The sequence below is a fragment of the Mycteria americana genome, chromosome 5, assembly GCF_035582795.1.
Source record: "Mycteria americana isolate JAX WOST 10 ecotype Jacksonville Zoo and Gardens chromosome 5, USCA_MyAme_1.0, whole genome shotgun sequence".
NCBI lineage: Eukaryota > Metazoa > Chordata > Aves > Ciconiiformes > Ciconiidae > Mycteria > Mycteria americana.
In genome coordinates this window covers 49,252,732-49,266,659 of record NC_134369.1, presented here as the reverse complement: position 1 = coordinate 49,266,659, position 13,928 = coordinate 49,252,732, and the positions used below count along the sequence as shown (strand labels likewise).

The window sequence follows — 13,928 nt, the reverse complement described above, 5'->3', positions numbered from 1 at the left end:
CTTTCAGGTGAGGGTGCCTTGCCACCGGCTGGGCTCCTCGCAGCAGGCACCACCTGTCAAGGGTCGGCCCTTGGACCTGTGCACTTGGGCAGCGTCTCTGGTGTGAGGACAGCCCCGGCTGCTGTGCTGGGACGTCAGTGGTGCTAACCAGATGCCCCAGCTTCTCCACTGCAAGGCCTGTATGGTTCATCCATGTGGGAGGCACGGCAGTCCCTCCTGGGGGGCAGGTGGAGAGGAGAAACCAAGCTGTGGTGGACCTTCCCGAGAGCCTTCTCCAAGTACAACATGGGAGACCTGCATCTATTCCTGGCCTTGCCACAGGCTACCGAGGACCTGGGACAGGTCATTTTCTTTGTCTGCAAAATGAGGGGTTTACAGCACTTGTCTGTGTTAAAGAGGGAGAAGATATTTATAGTAGAGAAGCACCTGTGTCTGATACTGAGGAGGGCAACAGGCAGGCATGGAGAGAGATGAAAAGCCACCGGGCTGCTACTTGTCCTCCTTGTGTCACAAGTGACCTGGGGAGTTGGCTGAGGATGCCAAGGGCAAGTTATTCATCGGCGTGCCCACAGGAGAGCCGGCTGCGGTGAGAGCGGCTGGGCTGTGCCGACGGGGACACGCGGTGAGGAGCACTGACAGCAGCCTGGCCAACTGCCCCATTTTCAGTCTTGCACAAAGTCAGCTATGCCGTGTCCTTGCTCCTCGCGGTGCTGCGTGCTGCTGCTTCTCTGTGCTGTGGTGTCTTCTGTCCCAGGGCTGGCTCTGCCTCGGGGGCAACCAAGTCACCAATCTTGGAAAGAGTTTTGGGATTACATTTGTTGCAATTGTGAGATGAAAATAAATGTGAGACATGAAAATAAATGAGATGTGAGGAAGCCTTTGATGCTGCCTCCTGCAGCTCCCTACTCAAGACAGTTGGGATGAAGCTAGTTAGAAAAGAGAGTGATTACATATGATCTAAAGTATTTTGATAACTGCATGAAAATTATAATCATGAGAGCATAATAATATCTGCACAGCCCACGGTTTGCTGCCGGCTCCTGCTGGTCTGTCATAAACAGGATCTGCCCACGCAAGCATGCTAACCGAGTGCCTTGTCTGTTCCACGAGCACTTGCAGAGCTCTCCCAAAACCTAAAGGGAGATGCTTGTGTCTTTATTTAAAAAAAAACAAAAACAGCACTCAAGCGCGAGTTGATCCTGAAATGGACCAGTGAGTAGAGCAGTTGGGAGATCATGGTCCTGCTCTTTACTCGTGCCACAGCCCTTTTTCGGGCAGGAGCGTAACCCAGGGCAAAGAAGAGGGAGGCAGCTGGAGGTGTCCACTGCCTTAAATTACCTCTGGCAGATCTTCCAGAGCTCACCTGTCCAAACCCTGAGTGACGGCTCCTGCTAAACCACCTGCCTACAAGTCTAAATGTGTTGTGTCTGATCATTGGGATTGTGGCTCGGGAGGTCTTACAGACAGTAACAAGGACTGAGTGGCATCTTCGCCTTCCCCATTTTCTTGTAGGCACCCACCCAGCTCTTGACACCTCTAGAAGCACGCTGTGCTTTGGCACAGTTCTGGGAAATCTGTTAAGCGGGTGATGAGCTGATGGGTAGCAGGGGTGACTTGCCTGATGTGCGTCCAGTGGATTTTCCATCTGGCTGAAAGACTGCCAGTGGATGGGTTGTGTGCCGGTGGGTGGGTTATGAGCCGGGAGGATCAAACTACAGCCCTTGGGAGGCTAAGGCAGCCTCAGCCGGCTGGGCTAAAAAAGCCCTTTCTTTGAGCAGTGTCTGTGGTGGAGTCATCAAGGAGAGAGCATGCCCAGCACTATGGGAGGGAGGCAGCGTGGCACGCTGGATTTGTTCCTGTTGATTACCCTGCTGTTCAACCCTTCCTTTATTTTAAAGAGACTTAACAGCGTTACTTGTTAGCACTGGAAAAACCTCCCCTTTCTCCCACTCCCACCAGCAAAAACCGTCCTGAGCCTTTCTGCAAACTACAGCCCCAGAGCTGCCCCCAGACAGGCTGGGCTTCCTTCTGAAGCAACCAACGGGTGTCCCTCTGCTTCCATAGCTTTATAGTAAAACCCTGCTCTAGAGTTGTTCCTGCCTGGTTTCAGTCCAAAGACAAATTTTTTTGGAAAGCTTTCTCCAGATCTTTGCAGCTCATTTAGGTGAATATGAAAGGAAAAGTTTTATGGTAAAAAAATAAAAAGAAAAACATGTTCTGATTTCTATTTTGTATTTGGCTAATTCATAAGTGGGCAAGTTTGCAACAAACTGCAGGACAGATTTTAAAATAATGTTGGAGAGAGCTTGGGGGAAAGAGTTGGAAGACACTTGTGTAGACTCAGCTCTATTCAGGAAAAGATCAATAGTTCTTCTGGTGGGTTCTTGTTTCAGTTCAGCGTGATAAAACTGTTCAAAGGAAACCTAACACAAGCAGTAATGATTAAGCAACAAAAACCCCCATTCCTTATAATTATAGCCCAGTGTGATACTGGCCTTTAGCAAATACGTCATTTTCTTCACTGCAGTGTTAAGAAGCCCACAGCACAGCCTGAACGTTGCCTCTGATCTGACTCCCGTGTGCGCAGGTTTCCTCGGTTCAAGCTGAACAAGTTTATGCGCTTGCTAATTGGCTCGGGGTAGGCGTGGGTGGAAGCTGCATCCTCTGAGCTTGTCCTGTGCCGGGGACTCGCTTGCTCTGCTCCGCTGGTGCACAGGCTGATGCACGGGCTCCAGCAGTGCTTTGCTCGCTGGGGAGTTATCTCAAGTGTACTTGGCTTGGGTTTAGCCCTGTGATGAAGAGCAGCTCTGCTCAGCAATGTATGTAGTTCCAAAGAGCGCTGCTGGTGGGTTCACTGGCAACTTGCAGTGCCTACGGAGGTGCTGAGGGACGCGCTGGAGGGACGAGTACGTGTGGCTGTGGTGGCAGCATAGTGGTGTCCTTCATCGCCAAAGGGCAGTACAGCACAGGGACTAGTCTGTTGGTGTTTTCAGCTTTTGAACTGCTGTAGGACCTGAGATGTCACATCTCTAATCATTGTTATGTAAGAGCTGCAGCACGTGAATGTCAATCATTTGCTTTCTTAACCCAGGTTTAGTTCAGAGTCTTAGAGAAGTTTATAGCAAAATCACAGATTTTAAGACCAGAAGAAATCATGAGATCCTTGAATTTCTTCCCTAGCACAGATGCAGTACATATGTGTTGAGCCCAGTGACGTGGATTTGACTGTCTCCACAAGAGATACTGCCACTTTCCCTGTTAGCTTGTTCCTGTGGTTAGTCACCTACAGCATTAAAAGCACGATCCTTATTCCTCAGTTGCATTTGTCTGACTTTGACTTGGACATGTTGGTTCCTATTATGTGTTTTTGTTCTGGATTAGAGAGTCTCTGGTGCCTGGTGGTTTATTGCCTTAAAGAACTGGGAAATCAAGTCAGTGCTTTCTCTTTTTAACGTGACAAACAAATTGAATTGTACAAGTCTTTCAGTGGAAAAGTCTTTCCATCCCTTGAAATGGTTTTGCGGCTGCTCTCTTTGCCATCTTCAGGTTTCTGACCAATTTTAGTAGAGGTGTATGGACTAGAAATGGGAAAATACCAGCCTTTAGTCTCTAGAGAAATGATTTGTGGCCTTTCCCCATACAGCTTGTCACCCATGTTATGTACAAAGTAGGCGCAACACTGGGGTGAATTGCTGATGAGTTCCTTCCCCTTCCTAACATCTTTGCTGAGCTTGTGCCCCAAGGTGTTTAGGTGGTCAGTCCTACATGCGGGAGAGCCTGGACAATGTGGGAAGGGCTCCTGGGCTGGTAGGGAGGCAGATGAGATCCTGCTTATAGCCTTCAGTCTAAACGGTCTTCACAAATGGAAAGTGCATGCTCTTTCCCGAGTGCTGCCCCAGAGTTTCTCTCGGGTTCCTGCCCCAGAAACCCTTATTCCCAGCCAGGCAGGACATCCCAAGTGTATGCAGGAGGAGCTATGGCACTTCCCCCTTCGGCTTTTTCCTTTGCTTGGTGCTGGCTGGTTGCAGGAGAAGGCTGGAGCTTGGCTGTGAGATACTGATGGCTTCCCGGCACTGTGCTCTCTGCTTCTGCGGTGTGGTGGCAAGCGTCCTTCCCCAGTGGCAGAAGGAGAAGGGAGCTGCTGACAACCATCTCTGTGACGGTTTGCAGCCTTTCTCCTGTGCTCCGTGGAGAGCGGGGGAGTAGAGTTTTCACTCTGGACAGGCCAGCTCTTCCCTTCCTTTAGCCGATGCACTGCAGTGGCTTAGCTCCAGGCTTGATGGCTTTATCCAGCTGTTCCTGAGGCAGAGCAGAGGAGAGGGTGGGTGTTGCACAGCAGGAGTGTGACCCTCGAGGGCAGCTGCCTGCGTGGCTGGCGGGACCCCCTTGGTGACACAGAGAAGACACATCTGCTCGTCAGGATCATGGTGCCATGGATGCTGTGACCCAGAGGGAACACTGGGCCTCATAGGACCTCGCTAAAATCCATGGCTCGATCGGCTGGGGCAGGACACTGAGCAGGACCTTGCTCAGGAGGGACATCTTCTGATGCAGGGACAAATTTCAAGCCAGCAAAGCCTCGGAGCGATGCAGGCATTAGCAGGAGGGAAGGGTTGGGTGGTATGGTGCAGTGACCGTTGCTGGAGGACTCTGGGCCATCCAGGGCGGACACCCCCGGGGTCTTTGTGCCTGCAGAGGATTTGGGAGCTGAGGGAGTTCTGTTCGCCCTGCGACACTCTCGCAGCCAGTTCCCCTGGGGCAGTTCTACATTTTCCCTGTGGGAACAGTACTCTGAATTTCTTGAGCTTGTTTGGGCGTAAAATCTGAATTAGGCACTGCGTGTAAGTTTGGAGACTTGGAGTCTGTTCCTGGCTCGCTTGCTCTGCTGTCCTTGGGTGAGCTCGGATCTTGTTGCTAGAGGAGACCTTGCTTTCCATCAGTATTAAATTTGGGTTGTCTGTGGAACGAGCTTACCCAGCCCTGATAAGCTCATTGCAAATTAGGCAGGAGCGCCAGCCTCGCAGGGCTGTTGGCAGCCCCTTGTGCAGGGGTTGCGCTGGGCACGCACAGCTGGCAGCAAACCCAGCACGGGCGGGCAGTGTCGTGCAGCCAGCACCGGGACACGGCCAGATTTGCCTGCTCGGCCCCCCTTGCTGTTTCTGCTCCGCCTGGGCTCCTCCTTGCTCCCTGCCAGGGAGTCCCTGGGCACAAGAGGAGACCTGGTGAGGGACTGAGGCGCCGGGAGACAGGCTGGGGCAGAGCCGGCCATCCTTCCTATCGGGCCTTCCCAAAACCGTTGTGGTTTTGGACGGGGGCAGAGGGAGCTGGGAGGGGAGGGTGCAGGCAGAGGGCTCTGGCTGTGCCCACATTTGCTGCCAGCAGTGCCACAGCCGCCCTCCTGCCCAAACGCTCTCGCCGGGCAGCGCAGGCTCCCTCCTCCCCGCAGCCCTCTCTCCTCCGGGCCCATCTGGTGAAGTCTGTCACCGGCCCTTCCCCGCGTCCAGCCCGCTCTGGGCAGCAGCCAAGGGACCAGCAGCGTCCCTGCTGCTCTTTTCCCTCCCCCGGGGACGGGGGGGTCGCGGGCTTTGATGTGCGGGCACGGGGCTGGGGACAGGCTGTGTGCACTCATGAGAGCCTGGCCAGGCTCCAGCTGCCTTTGAAGTGCTCCAGTGATCAGGATGAAAGGGAGGGGAGTCCTTCCCCAAACCATCTGGCTCTAATTGCAGGTAGAAATGCCTCTCTGCGTTCCCCCGTGGGGAGGGGGCACGCCGCTCTCTTCATTAATCCCACGGCTCTTGGCTGGGCTGGCGCGAAGGGCGAGAGCTTGGGAACAAAAGGGGGTTTCAGCTGGGCAGCCAGAAATAGGCAGCCACTGGCAGAGATGCTGGGGGTTCGGGCACCTCCGCTCCCAGGCTCGAGCCGCGGGGCCCCGCAGACCTTCCCGGGGACGGCCAGTGCCGCGGGGGGGCTTTGCCAGTTGTTCCCATCTCCAGTTTCTCGGGCGCACTGGAGCCTGCTGGCCCTTTGACTCGCGCTCTTTTATGCCGGCGTGCGCCGAGCGCAGGGATGAGGAACGTGGGAACTCGACGCGAGCCCGGCCGTTTGGCAGGGTTCGCTGGCTGCCTCCCCGTGCCCCCGGCCGGCTGGCACTGCCGTCCCGGCGAGGCTCCCTGCCTGCTCCCTGCCTGCTCCCTGCCCGCTCCCCATGCACCTCCTGGGCAGGGCTGGCCGTGAAGCGCCACGTGCCACCGCAGCAGTAGCAGCGGTTAGAGCCATTGGCAGCACTGGCAATTAAGTTTTATTGTCCTGTTCCACCGGGCATCTTCCCTTTCCCAAGGAGATAAAGGTAGCTGGGTTATATCTATCAGCAGTTTCTTTCCCTCCTTGTGGTAGCCTTTGGGTAGCATCTGAAATCTCAATTAAACCTGTGTTGCTTGAAGTCGTCTGCCCTAATACCGACACCACAGAACAATTTATGTAGGTGAGGTTTCCCCCTTGTCATAAAGCCCTTGTTATAAACTTCTAATATAAATATATACAATTATTAAGCATGAGCTCTGGTAACTCTGTGACCAGAAGCAGCCCTTGCCATTACCCATCTCCAGGGACCAAGCGAGGGCCAAAAAGGGAGAGCAAGAAGTGGAAAGCCAGGTGAGATGGGCAATGGGACAGCAGAGGGGTGCAGAGAGGGTAGGCATGGGGATGGGAAGCACCAGCCTGAGTAGACCTGTAGGTTGTTCAGGTGCAGTGGGGCCGAGCCCTGGCACAGTACAGGCCACTGGGTATTAACTTGATTAATTAACATGTTAATTGCTGCCCTGATGCTGCAATAAGATGGGGTGGAGGAACCATTTGGTGCAGGAGACCAGACCTCCCTTTGCTGGGCAGCGGTTTGCTCCCTGCACAGCCACCCTCGGGAGATGTCCTCACTGCCTCTTCCCTCTCCAGGTCTCTGCCTCATCCGACCCCAGTTCGGCGGGGGACGAGGAGCTGCCGCCATCGGGCAAGGCGCGGGGGCTGAGGCGGAGCGGGCAGGCTGGCCCACGGCGGCACAGGCGCCGCGGGGTGGCTCAGCAGGCTGCCAGGAGCCCGGCGGTGCCCCAGCCCAGCGGCGCTGGCCGGGAGGAGAGCCTGCCCTTCGTGCTGGACCTGCAGAGCTTGCCAGGGCTGGCTAACGTGGACCTGAGTGCCCAGAACCCCAACATCCAGGTGGGGAGCAGGTCTGGGCGCGCTGCGGGGAGGATGCAGGCGAGCAGCACGTGTGCTCCCCAGCCTCATTTAGTTCCCTAAGAGGAAAGATCTCATGAGTGGGGTCCGTGTGGCTGCTGCCATCTGTCTTCTTGGTAACTACCGGATGCAAATAGCTGGCGCAGATGAGCTCCTTGCCAGAGGAATTTGCTCATGGCCATTTCCCTGCCCCCCCATAGCCCCTCTCCATAGAGCAGGAGCAAACGCTCCTACGGGGGTGACCTCTCAATCTCTGAGGGTGGTGGTGGTCCCTGTGGGTGACCACCAGCCCCCTTGCGCCTCCCGCTCTGCCCCTGCTCAGTCCCTCCGGATGAGGCGAGACCTCTTGCACTCATCGCGTTGTCCTGTAGCCCAAAGCATCTCTGGCTGCTCAGGCTGGGAACCAGTGCATAGGCTGGTAGGTCTGTCCTAGGGCTGTTCCCAGGCTCACTGCCCTGCCTCGTATCTGGCCTCCAGGTGACTATTGAAGTGGTGGATGATCCTCAGGCTGAGATGGAGATGGACTTGTTGAAGGAGACAAGCAATGACTGGTCCCTGACGTCCTCTGAGTGGTTGTCCCACAAGGACCTCTTCTGGCCCCTCTTCTGGGAATACACCGACCCTGCTGAGGAGGAGGAAGAGGAGGAGGAGGAGGAGGAGGAAGAGGATGACAACCTGGACGTAGGGGACAGGGAGGAGGAAGAGGAAGAGGAGGAGGAAGATTACACAGCAGAGTATGAGGAGGAAGAGTCCATGCTCAGTGGAGTGGGAGGTGACTGGGACCAGCGGTGGCCCGGGCAGAAGAACTGGATCTTTAAGGAAAAGTATAATTATGGTGAGTCATCCTGGGCTCGCACAGCTGCCCTGCAGACCGGCGCTGCCCTCCCCTCCCCTGCCTGACCCACAGCCCTGTCTCGCTGCAGGGGGAGCAGCCCTGCACCTGGGATCACAGCACGCTGGTGCTCAGCTCCTACTTAAAAAATAAGCAAGCATGCCGAGGAGCAAGGCCAGCACCCAGCTGGGGCTGCCAGCAGTCAGACACACCAGCGTCCCAGCAGGAATTGCCCTTGCATGTAATCATACTGGAGTGTGGACTCCAGCGAAGGCGTGCTCAGATGAGAAACACGGTGTAAATGTTTAATGGCAAGTGCTGCTGCCGTCGACTCAGGTCCCTGCAGTGACACCAGTGCCAGAAGCCTTTGCCACAGACCTGGGCATCCCCCAGGAGAGGAGCTGCAGAGGGCTAGATGGCAGGTGCCGGTGGGCAGACAGGCCAGGGCACCACGGCAGCTCCCTCCTGCAGCTTGCTGGCCACGAGCCCAAAACCAGTCAACCTTTGCTAATATGTGATGCTTCAGCATCATGGCCAGTGCATCAGGCAGGTTCGGTGAGGATGGGGATAGGCAGCGATGCCTGTCTGGGTCGGTACGACCATGGGCAAAGCTGTGAGAACGAGAGCCTTTGCTTGGGGGCTGCTTCCCTGTGGTTGCCAGCGAGGACAGGGTTGGTCCTTGGCATCACATGGCCAGACACCTCCGTGTGCCCCCGGGCAGCACTGGCTCTGCATCTCCGTAAAGGACATCCCAGGGACAGGGCAGAGCTGAGGGAGGTCCTGGGTGGCTGCTGGCTCCTCTCCTGCTGAGGCTTTGCTGAGGTCCACCTCTCTCTGCCTCTCCCCTGCTGTCCACAGACTATGAAGATGAGGAAGAGTGGAGCCCATGGTCCCCTTGCAGCATCACCTGTGGCAGTGGCAACCAGAAGAGGACCCGGTCCTGTGGCTACGCCTGCACAGCGACCGAGTCGAGGACCTGCGACCTGCCACGCTGCCCTGGTGAGCTCTCGGCCATACCAGCGCTTGGTATGAGCAAGCTGTCTGACCCTGATGTGGGCTGGTCCCCTGCCGCCGCGGGCTGGGCATTGCTCATGCTTCAAGAACTAGCTGTGTTTAATGTGATCTGGGCTAATGACCACAGGGGTTTGTTTCCACGAAGAAGCTCTGATGGGGCTTCATGGCTCCCTAGGCAGTTATGTGGTGCCCAGGGGTGGTAGAGCTGGCGTCCAGCTTGGTGTGTGCCTCCTTGCACCTCTCTCACACTAGGAGCTTGAAATCCTGTCCTGAGGCATATTGAGAGCTGGCTCCATCCAGTGGGATTTGCATAACCCACAGCCTTGGGTGGGTCTGTCCTGCGTGTCTTGCTGCTGGCCCTTCCTTCTGGGCACAGGGCTGTGTTGCCAAAGCAGTGGTGGGAGAGGGGGTGGAAGATGAGTGGTGTTTGGTGCCCTGACAGAGGGAAAAAACCCGCCGCTCCTCCTGGTGTTCAACCTGGCTCTTTGGATTTTTTTTTTTCCCTCTCAAGGAGCAGAGGGGGAAATGGTCTTCCCCACAGAGGAGATGCCTTTCAAAAGCGACAACACCACAGAGCTGTTCAACTCAGGTCAGCCTCCGCCTCTGCCTCTGCCTTGCACTCGGGGCTTCGGTGCCAGACCCCATGGGGGGTGTAGCTGGCTGGTGGGGAGGGCTCTGCCAAGGGCTCCTGCATCTGGTGTCCAGACCTAAGTCACCCAAACCACTGCCACGTGCAGGTTTTGGCAGTCATGCTGGGAAACCCAGTTCCTCCCACAGCCCTGCTACAGCATGGTCCTGCTTTACGGTGCAGTGGCTGAGGCCAGCCTGCCACGTGCCCTCTCCCATGAGGGGATGCTGCCAGCCCGGCCCCTGTAATGATGGGTGCCCTGGGCAGAGCCCCTGTAAGGGGCAGCTCTGCCCCAGCACGAAACCCCTTCCCTCTGTCACTGCCTTGGGGATGGAGCCTGGCTCCAGCTCGTCCCAGGAGCCTGGCTGCTCCTGCCTGGCAGTTGCAGGCTCCGCTGGTGGTGCTGGCGAGGCCATGGGCAAATGGCAGCTGGGTAAAGCGGGGTGCGGGCTGCACGTGCCCTCACCCTTTCGGTGCCCTCCCCCCCCAGAGGTGGACAGCTGTGAGAAGTGGCTGAACTGCAAGAGCGACTTCCTCACCAAGTACCTGAGCAAGGTGCTGACGGACCTGCCCAGCTGCCCCTGCTCCTACCCGCTGGAGGCCGTCTACAGTGCTGTCAATCTGCGGGATGAGCGGCAGGGCAAGAGCTTCCGATGGCGGGACGCCAGCGGCCCCAAGGAGCGCCTGGACATCTACAAGCCGACGGCACGCTTCTGCCTGCGCTCCATGCTCTCCCTCGACAGCACCACCCTGGCTGCCCAGCACTGCTGCTACGACGAGCACACCCACCTCATCACCCGCGGCAAGGGGGCCGGCGTCCCCAACCTCATCAGCACCGAGTTCTCCCCGGAGCTGCACTACAAGGTGGACATGCTGCCCTGGATCCTCTGCAAGGGCGACTGGAGCCGCTACCACGCCGTCCGGCCCCCCAACAATGGGCGACGGTGTGCTGACAACCCCGCCGAGGAGGAGTACCTCTCCCAGCTGCAGGAGGCCAAGGAGTACTAGCCGCAGCCACGCTCAGAGGAGCCACGGCCACCGCCGGCTCCCACCCCGGCCCAGCCTGGTGAAGCCCCAGCCCTGCTCACGGGCTCCTTGCTGGCGCCGGGCAGAGCGGGAGGATGCGCGGTCCGTCTCGCCCCCGCAGAGGGGTGCCTCGGCACCCCGGGGGCCTGGGCTGGCGTGCGGGGAGCCGCAGGGGATGGGAGGCGTAAAAGGAACGGGGGGCTGCTCCCATCTGCTTTTACTCTCTACGATCTTTCAATGCAACCTGAAAGCTGGGCATCCGCAGGGTGAAATGGCCTCAGCTCCTGCTGGCTTCACGCCGCATCTGAGGAGCTGGCCTGCTGCAGGCAGAGCTGCCTGCTCTTGCCTGTGCACCTGCCCTGGCACACGCTGGTGGTGGGTCCTCCCAGGGAGGGGCAGGGCTGTCCCAGCCGTGCGTGCAGAGTGGGGCCTTCCCTCTCCTCGGGTTTTTGCATGCGCGGTTGGGAAGGAGCAGGGAGAGGCTTAGCAGGGTTTCGCGGGTCCAGGGAGGGCGTGGGACAGGAGGAGACTGGCTGCCTGGGCTCCCTTGGCAAGAGTGCCTTGCCGCCGTGGTTTTGGCTGCGAAAGGGAACGTGGTGCCAAAGCCAGACACGGGTGGACCTCAGAGGAGGTCAGCACGGGGGGGACACCACCTGTGTGCATTTTAGCCCCTCTGCCACAGTGCTTGGGGGAGCAGGGTGGCAGCACCCATGCAAGTCCCACCACCAGCCCGCCTCCACACCTCGGCTCCCCAGCAGCCCCTAGCAGGTTTCAGTGCTCGGGAGCACCCGTGACCTGGCCCAGCAGAAAGTCCTGCGTTTCCCACCCACGGCCCTGCCGGGGGCAGGAGGCAGCTTGGCCACCGTTCGTGCCATTGCTGGAGAGGAGCAAAAAGCACTGAGCCAAGTTCTCGGTGGCAACAAGTCAGGTGCTGCTGGGAGCACCCAGCATTGCCCCTCTCTGGTGTGCTGCTGGCCTGGGGCCCTGCTCCGTGCTGTGTCTGCCCAGGCCCCCAGCGAGAGGCAGCCCAGAGAAAGCAAGTCGAGAGCACACCCTGCACTGCTCGGGCTCACTGCCTGGCCAGGCGAGCAAGTGTGGCTCCAAAGGAGGAAGACACACACGTCCTAATAATGTCAATACCTGGTGTCTGCAGATCATGGATCGTGATGCTCTCCATTGGCGCTTTGGTCCTGCCTGGGTTTTATTCAGCTTTTTGCAGGTCCATGGCAGTTTCTCCCAGCGTATTTTGGGAGCTCCCAGGTTTCCCACAGAGAAACTAGGCTGAGCACCTTTATCCCTGGACATTCAGTTGCTGAACCTGGCAGAAACTGTTCATAGCTTTTATTTAGCAAATGTATGCATCAGAGGAAATAAAAGAGCAAGTCAAGCACACGTAAAGAAGAATGGAGTCATTTCTAGACTAGAGGTTTCACCCAAGGCTGTTGGCTACTCCATGTTTTTCTGCATGACACTGTTGGACAAAAAAACATCTCTCTGTGTGCAGAGGTCCTTGGTTGACTGTCCTGTGCTGGGTCTGTCCTCCTTGCAGGATCTTTCTCCAAGGCCAGTGAATATCCACAGTCTGATAGCTCTTTGGTCAGTCTTTCTGGGAGTGTCTTATATATGTTGAGTGTATGTTGATCCTTTTGTCTTGGTTACTGATAGAATATTGCATCCTTGGTCATCAGTACCTAACGCTTCATTGCTGGTAAAACAAAAGTATTAATGAAGTTATCACTGAATTATTCTTATTTAACTATTATTCCACATTTGTATCCCCAGACTCCAGTTATGGGTGCTATCAAAACATAAGCAGACACCGTCCGTTTCCCAACAGGCGTGCAGAATGAGATGGCCAGTGTTATGTAAAGGGTGGGAAGGAAGACACAACCAAATAAGCATGGATGGACATCCAGACCCTGGTAAATTTTCATGACCATTACATGTTCCCTAGCCCAAATGGTCATTTGCTCACTAGTTTCTGGTAAAGAGGTAGGTCATAAAGAGGTGGTCAAGAGGGGGTGACAGTGATCTGGGGGCTTGGTTCTGGGAGCCTGGGACGTGTGTGGGGAGGCTCAGCAACAGACATGGAGGCATTTGTATGGGAAGCAGACAAATTGAGTGGTGAAGGCCATGGAAGGATGAGCTTGTTATCTTCTGTCATTCGGCAGAGCATCTTCATATTTCCTCTCCCATGTCATATGTCATCATTAACATCAGCAGACTCTCAGAGGAGCTTATTTACCATCAGTGCACAGATTTCTTTAAAACAACCTCCCATTAAATATGCCTAGTGTCCAGTATTGGACCCACGGATGGAAGCAGGACCTCTGCAAACAGCCTGTCTTGAAGGAGACTTTCAATAGCTCAGCCAATTTGTTAGACTGGCTGCTCTCTGAGGAAGCTCTTACAATAAGGACTGTTACCCAGGATTTGCACCCTCTTCCTCTTTATACTGCATAAGTCAACCAGTCTAACCCCCAAAGAAGAAACTATAATTTCTGTAATAAATGGAGTTCCCATCCAAGGGCAAGTAGAAAAATTTCTTGCATTGAGCCCCCCCCCCCCCCAAGCTGGTTGAAAGCCGAGTGGCTGTTCTGTCTCGCTGCCTCTGTGGTTTGGACGATACAGGCATGAACTGGAGCATGAGAAACAAGAAGCAGTTTTGTTCCTCACACAAGCACCTTACGCACCTGGAGGCTTTGTGGGGCACCATGAGAAAAATAGACATTAGGCAAGCGTTTATTTTTATATCCCATCAAAGACTCTGTCCAGCCCACTGCTATTTAAGTGATGAATCTCTAAGCTTCCACTTCCTAAGTTTATTGTGTTTTTTATATATAATATATATAAAATGTCATTTATTTCTACAAAATTTCATAGAGAAGAATTCTTTATTCTGATGCTGCAATAAAGCACTTTATATACATATGTGTTGCTGATGTCATTCAGTTGGGACTGAAGCATATGTTGCTATTTGTTTTGGTTGAGAGGGATGACAGTACGTTGAATGCTACATGTCTTGGGTCCCCAGCTGCAGCCGCAGCAAAAACCCTGGTGGCTTTGCTTCTTTCCCTTAGCATTTGCATTTGATAGTGCCTGGCTGCAAGAATCACAGCTAACAGACACCCTCCGGAGCCCACAGCCATCAGATATGTGAAGTTCTGCTCACAGGGAAGGAAGCCTCCTACGAGGAGACCA

At 55.6% G+C, this 13,928-nt stretch overlaps 1 protein-coding gene across 2 annotated transcripts in view; it reads left to right on the top strand.

Moving 5' to 3' along the window:
* Window positions 1–13,630, top strand: part of ISM2 (isthmin 2) — a 411,356-nt gene extending 397,726 nt beyond the window's left edge. The window contains exons 3-7 of one of the 2 annotated variants that reach the window (XM_075503357.1): window positions 6,949–7,209; window positions 7,705–8,062; window positions 8,918–9,058; window positions 9,585–9,662; window positions 10,192–13,630. In XM_075503357.1, coding sequence (XP_075359472.1) covers window positions 6,949–7,209; window positions 7,705–8,062; window positions 8,918–9,058; window positions 9,585–9,662; window positions 10,192–10,709 — 1,356 coding nt within the window. In that variant the 3' untranslated portion in view covers window positions 10,710–13,630. The remainder of the gene's footprint in view (window positions 1–6,948; window positions 7,210–7,704; window positions 8,063–8,917; window positions 9,059–9,584; window positions 9,663–10,191) is intronic. The other variant, XM_075503359.1, reaches the window with a different exon arrangement.
* The last annotated feature ends 298 nt before the right edge of the window (window positions 13,631–13,928 follow it).